This window comes from Saccopteryx leptura, chromosome 1, assembly GCF_036850995.1.
Source record: "Saccopteryx leptura isolate mSacLep1 chromosome 1, mSacLep1_pri_phased_curated, whole genome shotgun sequence".
Lineage (NCBI taxonomy): Eukaryota > Metazoa > Chordata > Mammalia > Chiroptera > Emballonuridae > Saccopteryx > Saccopteryx leptura.
Genome location: NC_089503.1, coordinates 85483645 through 85507033, shown reverse-complemented (window position 1 = coordinate 85507033; position 23389 = coordinate 85483645). Strand labels below are relative to the sequence as shown.

The window sequence follows — 23389 nt, the reverse complement described above, 5'->3', positions numbered from 1 at the left end:
TGCAGTAGGGGCTGGATAAATGGCCTCAGGGGGCCGCATTGCGGCCCGCGGGGCCGTAGTTTGGGGATGCCTGATACAGGAACTGTCAACAAGGAAGACCAATGCCTCACCAGATTTATGGTTTAAAACCGGCAGAGACCAACTAGATCCAACATGGTAACGAAATTCACTTAATGGTAAAACCTAATCTCATTACATACTCATTATAATACATTAGCACTTTAAAGGACACACCCCATGCTGCCATCATCAGACATAAAAAGCTCATATAAGGGCATAAAATGCAGGTTATCCAGTGTCATTTTTTAGATTATGTTTTCTATTTGCAAATTTTTTTTTAAATTTTAATACCTATGCTTATGAGAGTGAATGGTTTGTATGTTTACTTCTCTTACTACCTTGTCAGATTCAGTTAAGGTTATTTCCTCTCTTTTCTATACTATGAAATAGCTATGTAAGATTAAAATCACTTGTTCTTAATTTGTTTGGTACAACTTTCCAGTAAAAGCATCAAGGCCTAGAGGTATTTGTGTGTGTGCACATGTGTGTGTGTTTGTGTGAAGGATTTTAACTATTAATTATGGGCTATTTGGAATTTCCAATTCTTCTTGAGTCACTTTGAGAATTATGTTTTATTTATCCACTTTATATATAAGTATTGAACTTTGTTGACATTCAATTATTTCTGATTTTCTCTTATTACTTTAAATTTGTCTGCTGAATCTGTGCTTATATTTCCATTTTCTTTCTCTCTCTCTCTCTCTCTTTGTGTGTGAAAGAGAGAAAGAGAAAGAGGCAGAGACAGACAGGAAGGGAGACAGATGATGAAAGGCATCAACTTGTAGTTGTGTCACTTTAGTTGTTCATTGATTGCTTCTTATATGTGCTTTGATGGGGGTGTTGGGGCTCAAGCCGAGCCAGTAACCGCTTGCTTAAGCCAGCAATCTTGGGGTCAAGCCAGCAACCTTGGGCTTCAAGTCAGTGAACTTTGGGCTCAAGCCAGCGACCACAGGATCATGTCAATCATTCCACACTCAAGCTGGCAACACTGCACTTGAGTTGGCGAGCCTGCACCCAAGCGAGAGTATCCTGAGCTCCCTGAGCTCAAGCTGGCAATCTTGGGGTTTTGAATCTGGGACCTCAGTATCCCAGACAGACAATCTATCCATTGCAACAGCACTGGTCAGGATTTCTCTTAATATTTTTGATGTCTTCTCTCATGTTCTTGATCATTAGAGATGTGCCAATTTTCTTGGGTTTCAGAAGGACTGATATTTATATATTTGGATTATTAACCATGTTTTATATTTGTTTCTAATTTAATTAAGTCTTACTTTTGTTATTTTCCTTTCTTTTGGTTTCTTTCTTTTTTTTTTTTTTTTGTATTTTTCCAAAGTTAGAAGTGGGGAGGCAGACAGACTCCCGCATGTTCACGACTGGGATCCACCCAGCATGCCCACCATGGAGCAATGCTCTGTCCATCTGGGTGTTGCTCTGTTGCAACCAGAGCCATTCTAGCACCCGGGCCAACTTTGCTACAATGGAGCCTTCGCTGCAGGAAGGGAAGAGAGAGATAGAGAGGAAGGAGAGGGGGAAGGGTGGAAAAACAGATGAGTGCTTCTCCTGTGTGCCCTGACCAAAAATCAAACCCGGGACTTCCACACACCAGGGGGATGCTTTACCACTGAGCCCACCAGCCAGGGCCTCTTTTGGTTTCATATCCTTTTCCTAGCACAGTAGCTCTTTTATTTTCTGTTCTCTTTGTTTCTTTTTATATATTGATTTTAGAGAAAGAAAAGGGGACAGAGAGAGAGAGAGATCGATTATGCATTCCTTGGTTGATTCTTTTCTTTCAGCACTTTACCTTTTAAATTTTTAATAGAGATCATTGGGGTGACATTAATTAATAAAATTATATAGGTGTCTGGTGTACGATTCTATAATATATTATCCATCTATTGTATTATGTGTTCACCACCCAAGTCAAGCCTCTTTCTATGACTATTTATCCCTTGTTACTCTCTTCTACTACCTCTCACCCTCCTTTCCATATTATATTCACCATACTGTTGTTTTAAGCCAATTAGAGAAAGATAAGTACCATTGGTTGATTCTTGCATGTGCCCTGACAAGGAACTGAACCCCCAACCTTGGTGTGTGAGGACAACACTCTAACAAACTGAACTACCTGGCCAGGTCCTTCTAATTATCTAATATAAGCATTTAAAACTATATTTTTTCTCTAAGTTTTAAAATGCAAGGGAGATGTGTTAAATCCTACTAAATTGATAGTGGATTTACCTTTTCTTTTCCTTAGTGAAGTGTTCACTTTAGTTTGCATATTTTGAAGCAATGCTATGAATTATGTATAGATTTAAAAGTATGTTTGCAATCAATTTAAGCTTTTATCATATAGCAGTGATGGGCAATCTTTTGAGCTTGGTGTGTCAAAATTCGCCAAAAAACCAAGCATAACTTGGGTGGTGTGTCACTTCGAGAAAAAAACCATAATTTTGTGATATTTATAGTTTAAATAACAAAAATGTATAATTGTAATATATAACTGTATTTAATAAACCAAAAACTAATTATTTAACTTACCTGCTTAGTGACTTCTTTGTTCATCTGTCAGTCGGTTTCTTTTGTTGGTCTTGATATTATTTTACTTGGGTGGGGTGCCGTGAAGTAAGATAAGTGAGGGGGAGGGGGAATTATTTAACTAACCTGCTTATTAGTGACTTTTTTGTTGCTGAATTTTATTGACTAAATCTTCATTTGAAGGTTGGTATTTTGTACACTTCAAGTCCAAGCAAGTACTACTAACTTCTTCTGTCAATCTGTTTCTTTTGTTGGTTTTGATATTATTTAATGCTGAGAATAAGGTCTCACAAAAGTACATAGAGGAAAAAATTGTGAGTAAAGCCATTGCTATATTTTTCAGGGTGCTAAAAGTGTCTGGTAATCGGTTCTAGGCACTCCAAATTTCCTGTTTGTACTGGCTCTCCTCTTGATTCTCCAAGCGGCACCTTTCCAGATTCTCAAGCTTTGATCTCAAGTCGACAAACACCTGAGCCCAGATGCTGTCTTGAAATTCTGCAAGTTGCATCTTATGTAAATTAAGATGGCTGCTGCTATTTCTAATGGCGGGAAACGGCACCCATAGCACAGGCCCTCACCTCTCCCAACCTCCCCCCCACTTATCTCAGTAATGATGGTCAATTAGAAATCCACGACACCCCAGAACAGTAGATTGGGTGATGGTTGCTGTGGTTATGTGGTTGCTGGTAATGGAGATCACAGGGCCCCCAGAGATGCGTCCCCCACGGCATTCCTCTGCTCCCTGCTCCACCAGCCGGAAGTGAGGTCAAAGATCCCCTACCAGCCTAACCAGAAGTCCCAGAACTAGATGCTCTGTGCCTGAGTTCTGTTGTTTTGGCCTACAGACCTCTGGCACAGAGTGTCTACACTACAGCAAATGTTTTATCCTGGGCTACTGCAACTGGCCGTGCAGGAGCTGAGAACGAAACGTCCTTCTCGGCATGCGGCCCCATACTTCTCTGGTATGCGGCTGCATGCGGCCGCGTGTCATCGAAAATGGCTACATATGTCAGTGCTGACACGTGTGTCATAGGTTCACCATCACGGTCATATAGTGACCATCTTTTGTATATTTCCTTTTTCTGGTATTGATACAGTTAAGATTGGGGGGTGCTAATGTTTAATTAATAAATCTCTTCTCTTTAATTTCCAACTTTCCTTTTCCTTATGCTATAAACATTTCTTCTAATAAACAGCTGATAGCTAGATTTTTATCTCAGTTCAATATTTATAGTAATTTCTGATGTTTGGAGTTTACTTTTACTAAATTATTTCATACTTTCTATTTGCTCCTCATTTGATATATATAAATAGTATACACAATTTATTCTTTTCTGTTTTATGATTTGTTAATTTTTTATTACTTTTACTTCCTCAACTAGTTTGAAATTGTACACTTAACTTCAATCCTTTTATTCATTGTATTAGTAATTTAAACAGACGTAAGCTTAGCAAATTCTATTAATGTATTTACCTGTTTCCAAATAATTCAAGCATCTTAGAACTCCTTAAATACTCTTTTTTTTTTTTAAATTTAAATTTTTTTCCTGTTTAGTGAGATTGAAAATTGTTATTGTTTTATATGGCAACTTTTAATGACTTTTACCTATATGTTGATACTTCTGTTGCTTTTCATTCTTTGTTATATCTTAAGTGACTGGGTTTACTTCCTGTTAGGAACTATATACATTAACTAAATTCATACAGTGAATTATTCAGGCCACCTAGGTAGTAAAATTTAAGGTTGCTGTAGTTAACATAACTTAAGTGAAAGATTTTTCTCTCTCCATTGAGAACAAAGACATGAGACACATAATTTTTCTCATGATTTTCTGAGTGAATTGATTTATATCTAGTTCACTTTCATGTTTCAGGGGTAGTCATTCATAGGCCAGGTTTTATAGAAGGCATGCTCTGCATTTTGTCTTCCACAAGCCCAGCAACAGGTAAAAGCCAATGCTCCATGTCAGTAAACACCCTTGAGCTAAAAGCCAGCTTCTCTGTATAACTTTACCTACAGAGTAAACTCAGATCCTGGCTCTAGTATTTCCTTCTGACTTGCTTGCCAGCTCATTGATAAAATCAAGACAATTATATATTTATTTATATGTTTATATTTAAGTCACCAGTTTAATTATTGTTTCTTTTGGGAAGACTGGGACAATATTTGGTGTGTATTTTTTGTAAAAAAAATTGTTTTTAAAATTGCATAATAAAAGTAGATGCCCCCAAATAGATGTGAATTGAGTCTTTTAAAGATTACTGTTTAAATACTAAATTAAGCATACTCAATCTGTCTTTCCAAGTCAATTTGTCCTCAGCCACTGAATCTCTCCAGCTTATTTCCATTTTTACACATAATATATACTATGGCCGAATAATAGTATTTGTTTTTTACAAGAGTCTCCTGGATTCATGGACTATGCTTTTGCAAACTCTGAACTTGCTTTCTAAAACACATTCTATCTCCATGTTTCAAAATCCTATTCAAGAGCCATTTCAAATTGCAATTCATACAAGAAGTTTTCCCTCATCTTCCATTGAGATTTTGTTTTCCCCTCTACTTAGCTCTCAAAATTTTTTATGTAGTGGAATAGACCAAGGACTATTTGATATCCAAAGTGGACTGAACTCTCTCTGGCTCTGTGACTTGCTATGTGTGAGCTTAGGCAATCTCTATGTGACCCAATTACTTTATTTAAAACAGGTTGTTTATAGCTTTCTTGCAATACTACCTTATTTTTAGGATTAAAATGTGCATATATAAAATAGCCAATATTCAATAAATGACAATTATTATTGTTATTGTAACTATCCTGTTAATAACTACATAATATTTATTAACTATCTTGCATGAATAATCTTATATTATTATTACCTTAAGTATCCTGTTATAATTATCTATGTACTAGTTTTATTGCCTATTTGACAATTACTCTTTGGGGGATAAGGTTTTCCTTTACTTATTTTGTAATGAACTGGCATAGTCTCTAACATACATTATATACATATGTTGAATCACATTTTGATTTCACTGAAATGAGTTTCACTGAAAAGGACAGTATTTATAAATATGGCATTAAGGAGAGGAGAAGTGGAGCTACTATGTACAATTAGAAAGAGAAAAACAAAAATAAATTGGTACCCTGAAACCTCCAGATACAACTAAATAACCTAGTGGTCAACTTAAAATGTATTTATGTATCATTTATTGACCTAGCTATCTCTTTTTTTTTCATAAATAACTTTGTTATTTAAGTAAAGAGAAGGAAACATGTTAATGGTAAAATCTGTTTAAGTTATCTTTTATGGAAATGATCTGCAGGTTGTTTTTTATTGTTGTCAAGGTTATCATTCTGGTCTATGCCCTAATTTGTAACCAGCTATCTAATTCCCATTATGAATAAGCCACAGTTAAATTAGATTGTGATTTATGCAAAGACTAAAAGGAAGTGACTATGTAACTCTCAAAGGAAACTAAAAATCTCTGCTGTAAAATACTTTTTTCCTAAACATCTTCAGAATCTTCTTTTTTCACTGTTGTATATTCACCGAAGAGTCACTTGGGGAGATAGTAGGATCAGTCAGTAGCATGTACTTAGATGCTTAAATTCCCAAGTATTTTAGATGTTGTTTGTATTAAGGACAAATTAAGCTGAAAGTTGTAGTCTGGGGGGCTTTTGGAAAAGAAAAGCCTTTAAACAACTAATGGCTTGTTCAAGTCTTGCCGATGTGAAGAGCATAGCCAGGCAACTAGTGTAGCAATTTATAGTAACTGGGGTAAATGAACCATAATTAGAAGTAGAATTTATGAACTGTTTACTAAACTGGTAATTAGCTAGAGATGTAAAGCCACAAACTGGAGGTGTTCATAGCACAACAGAGCCAGAATTATTCTGTTGTCATTTACAGCTTCAAGTAACGAATTTCCTCACTATTATCTCCCCTTGGGAGTTGAGGCATGCTTTGTTATATTTAACAATTAAGAAACATAAGTAGAAATGAGAGACAAAATGATGGTGAGATCAGGACAAAAAAAGTTTGAAGACCTTTGAAGAGGAAACTTTAGGTTTTTTTGTGACCTTAAATTTTGAAAATATAGGAGCAAATAATTTGAGGGGTTTTTTTTCACATGAATTCTTATGTGTTTAAATGAATATTATTAATTTGAAGATTTGTGATCACTGTTATATTTCTTAACTTTCTCTGGAAAATGAAATCATAAGAAAATTTGATAATTAATATTTTTCTGTATTTGCATTAGAATATTTTGCATAGTTTGAACACATTGTTACTCAATAAATTTGAATTACTTTGGGGTGTTTATTACCTGAGAGAGAGCAAGTTTAAAACATTGACTACCGTTTAAAAAAGTGTAGCTTTACAAGGGCAAAAATATTAAAGCATAGTCCAGAAGCATCACAATAATGCATCTTTGCAATTATTTTGCATACAACATCAACTGATCAATGTGTCGCTGAAAAGAAAGAACAATAAGTATTCTTATAATTGGATTGTCACTCAATGCTGATGTGGTCCAGTTTACCATAAAGTAAGATAAAGAAGGACAAAAATAAAGGCAAGATGAAATTTTGGCCACTGTGTTACTTAGTTTTCAGTTTGGCTCCGTGACTGTTGGAGGAAAAAATAGATTCAAATTAAATCCCTTATTAAGAGGATTTTCTGATCATATTTGAGGTGTGTGGTTGCATGCGTGTGTGTGCGTGTGCATGTGTGTGTGTGTGAAAAGAGAGAAATTGAAAGAGAGCTGCCTATAAAGTTGGTCATGAAGCTTTTGGGTATAGACTGCGACCGGATCCTTATCAGAAACATCATAGACATTAAGAAGGAATCCCATCACTATTCTCCATGTAGATTGAAATGCAACATCATGCAACGATTCCAGTGTTAAGATTATCATAGAATCATTGACTAGCACCATATGTAGTTTTCTAAAGCTCAGCTTTGGGATGGATGATGTTTAATAAGTCACTTAATCCCACTGAGTTTAAATTTTAAAATTTGTATATCAGCATGACAATATCTAACTCAGAAAGCATTGAATTGGCACATACTGAGAACTAAATTGAAACTCAGAAGTTAACTCATTCATGTAACTTCCTACTAAATGCAGCTTCTTGATAATTTTATCTGTTTCCAAAGGTGAGAAAGCATGATAAAAGAGTACTTTCATTTGGGTTAGTATTTCAAATTTTACTGAGGTCAAGCAGAATGCTATAGGAAGGGGAGGAGAGAAGAGGGGAAAGTTTGAGTAAAGGTTACATACAATGTGAGAAAATGACCATATTTTGGAAAACTGTGGGGGTCCAGTTTAGTTTGAAGTTAGCATACATTGGAAGGTGTTTCTGGGGAAGGAGAAAGGCAAATTATTTGTTGATTACTATCCTCTCATTCTTATAAGCAGGTAGACATAAACTGAATCCTGAAAATTTTGAAATAATTTATATTCCTTCTTTTGTTAGAAGCAGTGCATGAAATTAAATAATTTTCAGAATTTGTGGATTTTACTATTCTTCCTCTATATTATTATTTAGTGAAATTATTTATGTATTAACCACTTGAAATCCTAGGATTTATGTCTTCTCTCATCCTATTGCTATATTCAAAATCTCAAAACTTATTTTGGATTAGTGATAAAGTAGAGAGAGTGACAACATCTTACTAACCTTAGAGTCACTTCCATGTAGTAGAGGAATTCAAGTCAACCACTGTAGTGAGGCCCGACTTCTGATTGTAGCAGGTATGGGCATCAAGTAGAGGTTAGTGGAAGATTCTTTCTACTGGCTTCTTATCTTCAATTAGATATAGTTTACAGGTATAAGTTTAAACAAGACATTGATAATTTTTTAACTGAGCCTATTTTTACTGAAAGGGGTGATTTCTCCTATAGACCAAGTATTTTTTTTATTTACATTCATTAATAACCAATGCTGTTATGACTTTGCTTTATTTTTCTACTGTTTTTCACTAGTATTTTAAAGGGAAGTTGGTGAAGGTTACTCAGGCAGAGCTTTGTGCAGTTAGATTTCATTGAAAACAGGAAGTCAGCATCCTAACCCCACTGTAACAAATGTGAGGGCTTTTTATCCTCATCTCTTTAAACTGGTGGACCTATAGAACAGCGAGCCACCATCTCTGAGTGACAACACATCAAATAATGTAAACAGTTCACAGGTATTAAATCTTATATAGTCAGCTGCCATAACAACTAATGCCACTCTGATCATTTTATTTCCTTTGAAAGCATAGACTTTAATTTACAAAGAAAGTCTACAGATATATGAATGTTCATTTTCCCTCATTATACAATTTCTTAAATACTAAAAAAAACCCATAATACCTAGGGTCTACATTGTTTTATGTTCTTAATATGTAAAAGACATTGTCACAGAGGAAGCAACAAAACAGCTTGTTCATTAGCAAACACAGCATGTAGGTTGAAACAAAGGGACAGAAACAAGACCCTAATTATACTCATGAATTCCTTTTCTTCCTTAGAAAAATAAAGAAGACCCAGTTTTCCCCTTAGTAACAGTGTCCTTTAGGGCTTACACCAAGAATATATATTTTTCCATATGTCTATGAGTCAGTATGTGAGCCTGATCATTGCTGCCTAATGAACACAACATGAATTCCCACTAGAAGTCAACTAATGGGTATTTCAAGTGCAATTTTCTATGCGTGTTAAATGAGTAAGTAGAAAACTTCGCTGTTCTGAAGCTCCTTTGGTGAGCAGGGAAATATTACAAAGGATGTTGGACAAGTCTTTGCATAGCTTACAGTCCCATAAAGGAAAATTACACTATAATACGGCCCCTCCATAGGATAATTTTTATTTTTTTGGATGCAGGGTTTCTTTAGCACCCGTCTGAATTATACTCCATTATCTCTGCTGGTACCCTGCTCCTTCCTCTGCCTAGAAATGAAAACCGGTACTTAAGCTAGTTTGAAATTTCAATAACTGTGAATAATTTTTAAACATATATGGCATATTCTATAGGGTTCAATAACAGTTTATACATGTGCAGACAGAAGTAAAATGAAATAAACTGTGGCTTTTACCAAAACTCCATGCTCTTTATTTTAGCCAAGACTGTCTTTGTCCACTAAGAGTAAAGAAAATTGAACATGAAATAATGAAGGCTTAATATCTGTGCACTGCTGGAGTGCTTCTGGGTGATTATATTTTAACAAAAGTTAATGGCCAAGTAATGGAAATAATGAGCTGAAGTGAAAATCCAATATGAGTTTGATGAGCAGAACATTCCGAATGAAAGCATACTAAAGGAGAAAATCCCAACGGAACATTTCACGTCTTAGTACTCTTGGCACATATAAGTTTCAGTATTAAAACGGACATGATTGATAAAGGAGCCCAACTGGATATGTGCTGGTCAGAAAAAAACTGGAGACTCCTTAAAAGAAACAGAAGAGAGAAAAAAAAGAGAGTAAAAAATATCTTTAAAAGGCTTTTGTTCTATTTCCATTAACTCCCTTGGTATATTCACCTGTCTGCGCATTACTTATAAAGCTGATCGTGGAACAAATATTCAGCCTGCATGTTAATACAGAAACTATCTCAAAGATACTAAACTACAAGTAAGTAAGGTTGATGAGAATGGTCATTCCAGGGACAGATGGTAAGAAGTGGAAGTTTGGGGCTCTGATGGACAAAGAATGCCAATTAAGAGACATTTATGAATAACAAAATTATCACACTAAGGACCTACCTAAAAGATTCCTTTAACCCCAGATAATAACTTATTTCTTAAGTATCTTTCCCTTTAATTACTAAAGAAAAAAAAGTGTGATAAAAAATTCCAGAACTATTGATAAAAATCGATACCATTATTCAATGATTCAAATGTTCAAATGATACCATTATCATCACAGCCACTACCATTATAAGCAGCAGTGCCATCATTATCACACATGGAACATTCATTGAACACTTATTAAATGCTATACAGTAAGTCCCAGAGTTACAAACATCCCACTTACGAGTAATTCGTGTTTACATATGAGGTGCCATAAGGGCTATTGGTCAACTGCAGTTGGACATCAGTGAAAATGATATCAAAGAGTTACTCTACTCCCAGGGCAAAGAACTAACTATTGAAAACCTTATGGAACTAGAGCAGCAGATGATAGCATTTAGGAAAGAAAATAGGGACCTAGAAACTCCAGATCCAAAAAAGTTTTCTGCAAATGAGTTAGCTGATGCATTTCATCTCATCGAAGCAAGAATGGCAAAGTTAGAGGAGCAAGATACTGATAGAGATTCACCCAAGTTTATTGCACAGTTACCGAAGGACTGAGATGCTACAGGGCCATTTATGATGAGAAAAAGTAAAGCTCTGTACAAATCTCCCTTGTCGCCTACTTCAAGAAATTGATTTCAGCAGCAGAATCAAACCCTGACTCTCTAACACCAGTCCCATCCTCTCCAGCAAGTTTATTATCTTCTGCATCATCCAAGATCATTTAAGGTTATATTTAAAAATGTTTAAGTTTTAGATATACAGAAAGGTAAAAATAAATACTATATTAAGACAAACATCTGTCTAAGTTGCATTTAATAGGTTAATGTACCTAATCCAACTTACATACAAATTCAACTTAAGAACATACCTACAGAATCTAAATCATTCGTAACCCAGGCACTGCCTGTACACCAGCTAGTGTATTTTAGGTACAAAATTTCATTCAATTCTCACAACACAATGAGATTACATCTTAAGATTTCAATTTTACAAATAAGGAAATAAAGTACCTTGTTGAAATTTCAGCATAATCAGGACAATCAAGTTCTGTTATGCACTGGGTGCTATTGTCATCCACAATGTTAAGTACTTTGTAAATTATAAATGCTATACACTTTATTTATTTTTAATATTTTATTCATTTTAGAGAAGAGAGAGATAAAGACAGAAAAGGGAAAGAGATAGTGAGACGAGCAGGAAGCATCAACTCCCATATGTGCCTTGACCAGGTAAGCCCAGGGTTTTGAACCGGTAACCTAAGTGTTCCAGGTCCATGCTTTATCCACTGTGCCACCACAGGCCAAGCCTAATTACTATATACTTTAAAATGGTCATCATTATTATTAATATGATTTTTTGTTTGAGCACCAGTTCATATTGAAATTCTGCAATGTAAACAACCATTCTGATATAAACAACAAAAACTAATAACTCAGTATTTTCCTATATACTTTCAATGTATCATTTGGGGCCAAATGAATGAAATACTTTGTAAGGAGTCAACTATTCTGTTAATCAAACTTTTCCTAAAAGACATATTATGTTCTAGTTACTCCTTACCGAATTTTAAACTTTAGTATAATGATCTATTTCTTTAGTGAAACAGATAAACACACAAGTTGCATTTTGAAGAACTTCCCCAAAACAAAACAAGAAAAAACCTGAAAGATTCAACCCTTTGGTAGAAAGGCATAAACCAGAGTTATTCGGCACTCTGTGGATAAAACTAATGATTTAGTATTAACTTTCAGGTGTTATAACATTGCATTTACAATTTAGTGTCAAATTGCGATTAACTCTAGATTCAAATTCAGTTTTTGAGTTTCTGATATGTTTTCATATGATTAGATAATATTTTCCTACAATTAAAATATTTCATTATATTTTTATGGCTTTGATCCTAACATAATTTTGCTTTGAAATGCTGTTATTTCTCACATGTAAATGTTTCCCTTATAATACATTGTTACTTTCACTTCTTTTCCCAAATATAATACTAGCTTTTATTTGCCCATATAGAAAACTGCCATTTGCTGTTTCAATCTTTTATCTGGAATGAAACCTTCAAAACTGTGAAAACTGTGAAAGAAGGGCAAGGCTAATTCACTTAACTCTTTTTCCTAGTTGTAGTTTGGATGAATGAGAAACATATTTGATACAGATTACAATGAATGGTAATATACTTATTTTACAATCCACCTTGATTTAAATCTGTAGCCCCAACATGAAATACATATGCAAAGTTTACAAATCTTTAAAAATTTTCTAAAATCTCCATTTCAATTTAAATTATGTTTAAAACTCTGATCAAATGGTTGGTGGGCTTTTGAATAGAGAGAAATGATCTTAAAATTCTATAAAAATATAAGTTGCATATGTAACTGAGATTCTACTTTAAAGTATGTAGGGATAGATATTGTAAATATAAATTTTCAAGTTTTCATTTAAATTTTTAGACCGCAGTTTTACAAATATCTATGTAGGTCTTCTACTCTGCTTTATGAAATTTATTCTATTGTTATTTAAATCTTAGCCTCTTATTTTAAGAGTTGATTGCTTAATGTTTTTTATATACAATTAGACTATATTCTTCCTGAAACCTGGGATTGCATAATATGACAACAACTCATACAGTAATAAAAACCATAAGTGCTCCTGTTGCTTTTAAGTGTTAAAATTGTACTAAACCTCTGGAGTTATTAAATTAAAACAATTTATAAATCTATACATACATGAGTTGGCAAAATATTAAGCTCATGTGGCCAGGTCTTGCTTTTACTTGAAAAAATAAAAACACAAATATTTCACACACATTTCAGATTCCTTGCTGAATAGCACAGTGACCAGAAATGTTGACATCTGGAAAAACTGAGTGGTGGCCTGAGTTTGCAGCCAGCGTGTTTGTCTCACTAATCTGACAGGTTACCAGTGGGGATAAAATGGATCAAGAAAACTGGAAAATCCTCAACTTTGTTTTCAACTTCTGGAAAATAAAACAGCTTCTTATACTTATTTTTGTTGTCCTAGAAAACTCAAAATCCTGTTCCTCTCTTAGTACATTTGCTTTGGCAGAAGCGATGCACCTAATTTTTTAACTCACAGTGAGATACCTATGAATAGCTGATGAGGAACTTTTCATGGTGAAATAAATACGACAAGGCTCACGTGCCACCGACAAATAGACGTTTTGAATGGAATGGCTTGCATGGAATGGCATATATACTTTGATGATGTTATAGGAATTTTCAATACGTTCAGAAAAAATAACCAAGCAATATAATTATTAGATGATATTTTCTATACAAAAAAAATTTTCTTCTGCTTTAATAAGGTTTGTGCCCTTTTTTATATTTGTATAAGCAATAAGCTAAAGAAATTCAATTCATTTATATGCACTTCAACCATATGCAACACCAATCTTGCAGAGTATGAGTTTGCCCACCACCAGGCCCCTGGCCCAAATTAAAAGATAAATTCTCTTTCAAAACGATATGGCCTATATGACCCAAGTCAATCTGATACTATCCCTTCCAGGCAGAAAAGATCCTTGGCCTGAATGGAATCCAATTATTTCATCTGACACAGACAATTTAAATCAGTGTTTCTCCAACTTGAATGGCAAACAAAAATATTTAAAGAAATTTTTTCAAATATTTCAAAATATTCCAAAATAACTTCAAGAATTATTGAAATGGACCTCTAATACTGACTTAAATTATTTAACTGTATGATTACTTAAATCCAGACAAACGTAAAACCAAGTATAAACTCCATCATTATAGATCAAAGGAAAAACACTCTAAAACAATATACACAACATTATTTTAATATATTGGGGGATATTATTTTGTCAAAGCTGAATGACCATTCGCAAAATCAATATGGTAATTACTGGTGGAGCCTTGACCTTTAGAACCTGGAATACGCAGACTATGATGGTATGATTTGATTCTCTCTTCTGTTTTTCCCTTTTGTACTTCTGTGATGCCCTTTGGCATTACTTACCAAAGACAAGTCTTTACACATCATATATATTCCTCTGCTCACTTCTCCTTTGCCTGTGGCGACTAAAATAACCCTCTACTATTTTGTATCAACATGATTAACGACAAAAAGGAAGACAAACAGGCACAAATTTCACTTGGAAGCATTCGGCATAAAGTGATTATCCAAAAGATCCAAAATATGTTTTTATTATATTTCACATTAAGATTGAAATGAGAACAGTCTCTAAAAATCTCTAAAATCATCCCCAAATTTGCACACCCAAAATGAAAACCAAAAATGACTCAATTAACAAAAACTGTTTGCTTTCTTCATAACCTGATAAAATTCCCAATTGGTGCTTCAAACACCAGAGATAAAGCAGTCTCACTATATTGAATCAGGACTTGAGATTATTTTTAATCAGTATATAGACAAAACTATATTTCAATCTGTTCATGAAATATTGTCCACAATTACTGAAAGACTTTTTCTTGTACACTTTGTGTGTATCATCTGCAACTTCAAAAAAGTTTGAAGTAAAGAGTTTAAATTATAAAATAGATGTCTAACCTTTTATTCTCTCTAATTGCTTTGTCTCCTTTCTTCCAAGAGATAGTTGGTTTTGGAGAGCCTTGGGGTTTGCACTCTATGATGACTTCTCGGCCCTTGGTAACAATTACGGTTTTCATCAGTTGATTCAGTGCAAAAGTAGGAGCTGAAGCTATTAAAATGAAAATGTTAGTTCTACCAGTAGCAATGACAATAAATAATCTCTAATGTATGTTACATCAATAATTTGCAAATTCTTCTGATATACATGTTTAATAAAATCATACAATGTCCCCACAGGTAAAAAAAAAAGAAGGTTCTAACTTAAAGTTTAACCTATTAATTAATAGATATCTTATTTGTTGTTATTTTCATTAGCAGGTGATGGTTTCATGTAATGTGGAATCCATTAACAAAGGCTGTTTTAAAAATAATAACGTGTTTATCATGGTTATCATCAACTTTAATTGCAAAAGACTACTGAGCACCCTGGGAAAAAGGTGAAGGGGCCAGCAAAGAAAGTCAATTTTGAATTTTCTTTGGAAAAATGAAATCATCCATGGAGAAGAAAATTCTGTCATCCATTTCCTATTTGTGAGTCTTACCTAACGCATATTTCACTTTAACAGTATACACAATTAAATGCAGTTTTTAAGAAATGGAAAAAAATTTTTAAGTAATGAAATCATTTAAATTTTAATCAGAAGTTTTCTTTATTTGCAATTTTTCTAGGTCTGATCATTCATTAATATTATATTTACTGTATTTTTGTCAAGACCCTTTTGATTACAGTTCCCCAGGTAACTTCATTGTGCTGCTATGGTAGAGGTAACTGGACTAAAGGAATACATAACACAGAGATCAAAGCAAACTTTAAGAAAACTTGAATCTAAAAGAGAACTTGAAATATAGATCTACAAGTCTACTGTATTTGAGACATTTATTGTATTGATCTGACAATTTTGTGATTATTCCATCAGCATTTTATGTCCCTCATATAACAATATAATGAAGGGCACAACAACATTAAAAATATGTATGCAACATACAAAAGATATATATGCATTTTAGATGGGTTAAGAAATTGAAAGAAAAATGAAGAAACTTAGGAGGAAATTGCATTTAACATTCTGATTCCCTGTTGATAGAATTTACAAAAGGTAATTTTGAAAATATGTTTAGTGAATGAGTGCTTCTGAGTAAATGATTAACTGGGTTCAAAGTCTGAATCAGCTTTTTAACTCAGAACTGTCAAGAGTGTTAGCTGACAAGAGAGTACATTAATATTTTATTGATTAGGTTTAGGAGACTGAAACATGGACTCCCGTATCTATTTCGAATAAATTAGTTATAATGCAGAGAAATTTTAAGTTCAAACATTCATGATTAATATCGTTGACTTACGGTGCATTATATTTAGCTAATATGTAAATGGCAAGTTCCCAGATTCCTGAGATTTTGGGTGTTTCTCTTAATGTCATGATTTGGGAATTTTAAGTGGAAAATAGAAAGTACTATTGGGTTCCTGCCCACTTTTGAGTGACAGTGAATTAAGATACCCTAAATCTCTCTTTTTGTATTGTAAACATACCAGAATCTAAGGTTGGGAAATCATTAGAGTGGGAAAAAGTAAAATTCATTCCAGCAGCCCAAGTCTGTTCAACCTGGGTTGTCTGCTGCACTTGGTTTTAGCTTTCCTATAGAAAACAGTGAAGCAGTGCTACTGTGCTGGTTACATTCTTATCAAGGGTGTAACCCTAGGAGGTGGCTGTGCTGGACCTAAGGAAGGCTTTCCCTTTTCTACAAGGATGGTAATGGTGATGTCACAGAATAGGTGGGCGCTTTACTGGGGGTCCCGCCTCCCAGAAGTTGCATGCCTACTAATAGGGAGGAGCTGCTAGGAAAAATATGAAGAATTGTGAAGGTTAGCGGGGAGGGGCTGCTTGAAATCTACATTTTCATTCTCTCCCCTCAAGACATTCCTCCTTGAGAGTTAACATATTTCTTATATGATGTTTTTTTAACGCCATAGAAAATACATATTGTGTAAATGTGTTAAGATTAAAACTAAAGTTAGAAAAACCTTATAAAAAATTACGGTACAAAATGTACCCAATGCAAACTTTTCCCCTAAAGCTTAAAATATATATACATATTTCAGCAAGACAGTATTTTATTTCAAGCCATAAAATACGTTTTTATAGCCATATCATAAAACTTCAGTATAGTAAGAATTAGAGCATGGAAAGAAGTAACACTTTCTTCCTATTTATTTATTTAGAAATTGCATACCTAGAATTTTCAGCTCAGCACTTGCGTAAATGGCTCCATATTTATTTTCCGCCAAACACTGATACATTCCAGCATCTGACTGATTCACACTATGGATCGTCAATACTCCATTAACCATCTCAACCCTACTCTGTAATGGGGGCAAAAAAAAAAATTAGATATAGAAAATGAACATGCCATACAGATTCTACAGTTACTGTCTGCTGGACCAAGGGAAAAAAAAGCCTGCATTTAATGCAGCTAAATATTATTTGACATCTTAGCAACAGCATTTACTGTTCACTATCTTACTGTAGCACATCTCACGTCTCACGTAAATTATAACTATATCTTTCTTTCATGATGCTTCCAAATTTTACTTTTAGTTTTGTTTTTAAATGGACCTGCTTTTGTTTGGTGTACTAGTTGAGCTCATGATGTACAATCAGCAGGTGAAGCTTTTATTTGAGTTCATTTCACAAAGGAGGGGCAGGGGGTCACATGGTAGAAAGGATGGAGGATACAGGCACATGGAGTCAAGGTTAAATATAGTTCAGGTCACAACAATGACCTCTTTACTATATTGATCTGGTCAGGAGTTTGCCTTTTCTCTCACTTCCCAATAAAATAACACAAATAAAATGTGTGTAACTGAATTCTGTATAAAATTATTGGTCATAAAGGCACACATCATTATCAGAAGAAAAAATACAGAAGACAGAAAACTGAGAATGTGCAAATTGAAGTAAAATGAGACCAAGAGCACATTTCAAAACAAATTTCAAACTTAAAATGTTGTTAAACAACCAGGTGTCGCCCTGGCCGGTTGGCTCAGTGGTAGAGCGTCGGCCTAGCGTGCGGAGGACCCGGGTTCGATTCCCAGCCAGGGCACACAGGAGAAGCGCCCATTTGCTTCTCCACCCCTCCGCGCGCTTTCCTCTCTGTCTCTCTCTTCCCCTCCCGCAGCCGAGGCTCCATTGGAGCAAAGATGGCCCGGGCGCTGGGGATGGCTCTGTGGCCTCTGCCTCAGGCACTAGAATGGCTCTGGTCGCAACATGGCGACGCCCAGGATGGGCAGAGCATCGCCCCCTGGTGGGCAGAGCATCGCCCCCTGGTGGGCGTGCCGGGTGGATCCCGGTCGGGCGCATGCGGGAGTCTGTCTGACTGTCTCTCCCTGTTTCCAGCTTCAGAAAAATGGAAAAAAACAAACAAACAAACAAAAAAACAACCAGGTGTCTTGTCTACTTAATGCCAAGCAAAGCATTTTTTAAATGTTATTGAGCAGTGCTTTGATTATCTATCAACAGTGGTGCCAAGTAATTTGACATCGTTTTCAAAATAAACCCATTCACTTTGCAGATGTATTATCTGCCAGTGGGATTTATGGGATTTACTTGGATGCTAGCAGAAGAAAATATATATAATCAGCATAGTCTCTTCTCAAGGTTTATCTGGTACCCATGGGAGAATCAGAGAGAAAGAGGCAATGAGTCAATGCCACAGGACTCCCACCCTTTCACTCTCACTTCTTGTTGTTTTCCTAAACAACTCTGTAGTTCCTTTTAACAGCTCTATGTGTCTTTTTGTATTATTGTGTTTGTTTTGGCCTGATTTTAGAAGAAGGGAATGTTGGAGCTGGATGAGACTGTAGGGATGATCTGATCTAATCTCTTCATTTTATAAAGAAGCAAACTGAAGCCCAAAGTGGTGAATGACCCTTGGGCAGAATCTGTGTTCAGAATTTCAATGTTATACACCTCCCTCATTTTGGCCATAACTAGTGAACTCTTTTCCCTGACCTCTTTCCTGCCAAGACCACAAATAAGGGAAAGAGTTTGCTAAAATTATTACTATTATTCTGAAATTAAAGAGTAATTGATTTATTTTTAAATCTAGTACATATTAAGTTGTTTGATAAGCATGCAGTGGATTTACTAACAAGATATATCTATGGGTTGCAGGAAGCCACAAAAAGAGCATGCCTAGCCTGACCTGTGGCGGTGCAGTGGATAAAGGCTCGACCTGGAACACTGAGGCCGCCGGTTCAAAACCCTGGGCTTACCCGGTCAAGGCACATATGGGAGTTGATGCTTCCTGCTCCTCTCCCCTTCTCTCTTTCTCTCTTTCTCTCTCTCTCTCTTTCCTCTCTCAAATGAATAAATAAAATCTTAAAAAAATAAAAAAGAGCATGCCCAGGACACAAAAGACTAGTATTGTATTCTAATCTTGTCCCTTATTCAATATAGGATCTTGGGCAAGTCATTTTTTTACTGCTTGGGGTTATCTCCATCATCTGCACAGTGACAGCAACAAGCTAGATGAAATCTGCAAGTCAGCCAGAAATGGCAATGAGTCTAGGATAATCACTGATATTTTCCCATGAACTTATAGCATTTGATAAAATTTAAAGGAACAGTATATTACTTTAAAAAGTAATGTAATTAAAACAAAAATTGTTTAACTATTTGTGGTATTTCTCACTCCAAATACAGTATAAAGCATAAGTAAGAAATGGATTCCAATAAGAATAAGAGAGGATAGTTTGTCCTATGTGAGATCCTGCTAAAAGTACACAGGGACAGGTCAACCACACCAACAGTACCTGAGTTAAGAGGGACACTCCATTCTTCAGCCAGCGGTACGTGGGTCGGGGTTTTCCAGTAGCCTTGCATTCCCATTGGAGCAGGCTCCCACTGTCTAACTGAGTGTCATTAAGTTTCTCTACCCAGTGTGGGTAAGCTGTAAGAGTTTGAGCATTAAAAACGATTATTTCATTTCTCATACACTTAAACAAGTTCACAATTCATATGGAAATATTAATTGAATTAAAAAATTTTTATCACTTCATGTGACTACAGGTGCTTGGAAGAACACAGCATTCTATTATAGAACTCTCATTTCCAGAGTAAATATACATGTGTATATAATATCATATATATAATCATTGCTGATATTTTGATCATGGAAAACATTTTTATAAGATAAGTATATCTTATTGTTTTATTCACTTCAAAACAGTGGCTAGATTCTCCCTGGGACCTGTTTAGCAGGAAGTCAGGTACTTAAGAGGCATCTCTTTCCAAGCGTTGGAGCATTAGCACAGGTTGAAGTAATGCAACAAGTCCATTTACTGAACAAGCGGTTTGCCGTTTTATTTTTTCTTCTTATAGAACCTGGATGGCTACAGAATATTAACTTGTAAATTCAAATTTTACCTGATGTCAATTATTTTCTATACTTACTAGCATTCTTCATCTATCTTTCTATATATAGGAAAACTTTAAATCACAACAGAGAAAAATTCCTTTAGAGAGAGAGAGAGAGAGAGAGAGAGAGAGAGAGAGAGAGACTGTCTCAGTTGCTGTTCCAAGTGCCTTCGACGGAGAAACAGCGGGCACAGCCGCGGCAGGGACAGACTCCGACCGGGAGGGGGCGCACACCGGCAGCGCACAGCGGGCTCCGCGGGCGGTGTCGCAGGTACCGCGCTCCTCCCGGGCGGCCTGGCCTAGGAAGACTGGGGATCCCAGGACGGTGGCTTCGGCGGGGTGACTTACAGGCGTCCCTGGAGCAGGGGTCTCTGTGCTGGCCAGCGAGAGCCCCGCGCAGGGTGAGAGGCCGCGTCCCCACCCACATTGAGGACGGGCCACGGGTCGAGTGGGAGTGGTGGGCGGCTCCGCGTGGAGCGGTCCCGCGTGGGACTCAGAGGGCGGGACTCGGCCCCAGGGTTTGGTAGGGGGCGGGTAAGTAAACTTGGGCTTGGAGGGACTACTTTTACGAGTTAAGCAATGAGATGTCTGCAGCCGCAACATTTGCATTGCAAAATTTCCTTGAGTTATTTTCATCCAAGTTATCTAAAGAGCTTGATGCCAGAATACATAGCTGGATTTCACTACGCTGCAGGGAGTCTATCCTTGATACATGTTGTTAGGCAGTAGGTACTAGAACATTAGGGATCATATATTATATAATTATAATATTAATAATATGTTCAGCCTGACCAGGCCGTGGAGCAGTGGATAGAGCGTCGGGCTGGGATGCGGAGGACCTAGGTTCCAGACCCCCGAGGTCTCCAGTTTGAGCAGGCTCAACTGGTTTGAGCAAAGCTCACCAGCTTGGACCCAAGCTCACTGGCTTGAGCAAGGGGTCACTCGGTCTGCTGTAGCCCACTGTCAAGGCACATATGAGAAAGCAATCAATGAACTAAAGTGCCACAATAAAAAACTGATGATTGATGCTTTTCATCTCTCTCTGTTCTTGTCTGTCTATCCCTCTCTCTAGCTTTTGCTCTGTTTCTATAAAAAAAAAAAAAAAAAGTCCAAAAGCACTTTTTAAAAAACCTGGAGCGCAATCATGTTTTGTGCCCTGTTGAGCTGCCCAGTATAGGGATGCTAATTTTATGATAAAAGCTGGGATTGACAAATGATTGTCTCTTTTACATAGAAGTTAATTTTTATGAGTAATTTAATAAAAATAAATCAAAGGGACCATTTACTCTTCATCTCCCCCTCACCACCTACTTTCTCCAATTTTGTCAAGTTCAAGAATGTGTTCACTTTACTCCAAAGGCAAGGGAAGTGAAGGCAAAGATAAATGAATGGGACTACATCAGACTAAGAAGCTTTTGCACAGCAAGAGAAACTGACAACAAAACAGACAGCCAACTAAATGGGAGATGATATTTTCAAACAACAGCACAGGTAAGGGCCTAATATCCAAAATATGCAAAGAACTCATAAAACTCAATAACAAACAAGCAAACAATCTAATAAAAAAATGGGAAGAGGACATGAACAGACACTTCTCCCAGTAAAAAATACAAATGGCCAACAGATATATGAAAAGATGTTCATCTTCACTAGCTATTAGAGAAATGCAAATTAAACCTATAATGAGATACCACCTCACACCTGTTAGATTAGCTATTATCAACAAGACAGATAATAACAAGTGTTGAGAGGTTGTGGAGAAAAAGGAACCCTCATCCACTGTTGGTGGGAATGTATAACCACTATGGAATAAAGTATGGTGGTTCCTCAAAAAATTAAAAATAGAACTATCATATGACCCAGCAATTTCTCTACTGGGAATATACCCCCATAACTAAAAACACTGGTATGTAAAGACACATGCAGCCCCATGTTCATTGCAGCATTGTTCACAGAGGCCAAGACATGGAAACAACCAAAGTGTCCCTTGATAAAGGATTGGATAAAGAAGATGTGGTACATATATACTATGGAATACTACTCAGCCATAAGAAATGATGACATCAGATCATTTACAACATGGATGGACCTTGATAACATTATACTGAGTGAAATAAGTAAATCAGAAAAAACTAAGAACTATATGATACCATACATAGGTGGGACATAAAAATGAGACTCGGAGACATGGCCAAGAGTGTGGTGGTTACTGGGGGTGGGGAGGGGAAGGGAGGGGGTGGGGGGAAAGAAGGGGCACAAAGAAAACCAGACAGAAGATGCAGAAGACCAGAAGACTATATAACTTTGGGTGGTGGGTATGCAACATAATCTAATGTCAAAATAACCTGGAGATGTTTTCTCTGAACCTATGTGCCTGATTGATTAATGTCACCCCATTAAAATTAATAAAAAAATTAAAGTTTTATATATATATATATATATATATATATATATATATATATAGAATGTGTTCACTACAGAGGAAGTAATTCTTTTCCTTTGTCTCTCAGACTTCCACCTTTCCATGTTACTACAGTATTTCCCCATGTATAAGACGCTTCCATTGTATAAGATGCACCTTAATTTGGGGGCCCGAAATTTGAAAAAAAATGTATAATATAAAGTTATTGAACTTAAGTTTTATTTATCATAAAATTCATACAACTCCTCATCACTGTCAAAACTCCCATCCATTAGCTTGTCCTCATCTGTGTCTGATGACGAATCATTGTCTTCAACAGTGAGGACAAAAGCGTGAAAAAGTGGGAAATGCATGTAAAAAAATCTACAACCCCTGTATAAGACACACCCAAATTTTTCAGAAAAATGTGCATCTTATACATAGGGAAATACAGTATGTTGAAGGCGAAATTTCTACCACTATAAGCCTGCAAACATTGCTTGCTTTATGACAAGCTAGCTTTCACGGCTCTAAGATTTTATGTATGGTCAAGAGTTAGAAAAAAAAAATCATGGTGCTGAATAATTCATTAG

At 35.8% G+C, this 23389-nt stretch overlaps 1 protein-coding gene across 2 annotated transcripts in view; it reads right to left on the bottom strand.

Moving 5' to 3' along the window:
• Positions 1 to 23389, bottom strand: part of CNTN5 (contactin 5) — a 1309320-nt gene that overhangs the window by 274922 nt on the left and 1011009 nt on the right. For both annotated transcript variants that reach the window (XM_066360732.1, XM_066360733.1), the window contains 3 exons: positions 19792 to 19928; positions 17211 to 17340; positions 14940 to 15090 (listed from right to left, as the gene is read on the bottom strand). In XM_066360732.1, coding sequence (XP_066216829.1) covers positions 14940 to 15090; positions 17211 to 17340; positions 19792 to 19928 — 418 coding nt within the window. The remainder of the gene's footprint in view (positions 1 to 14939; positions 15091 to 17210; positions 17341 to 19791; positions 19929 to 23389) is intronic.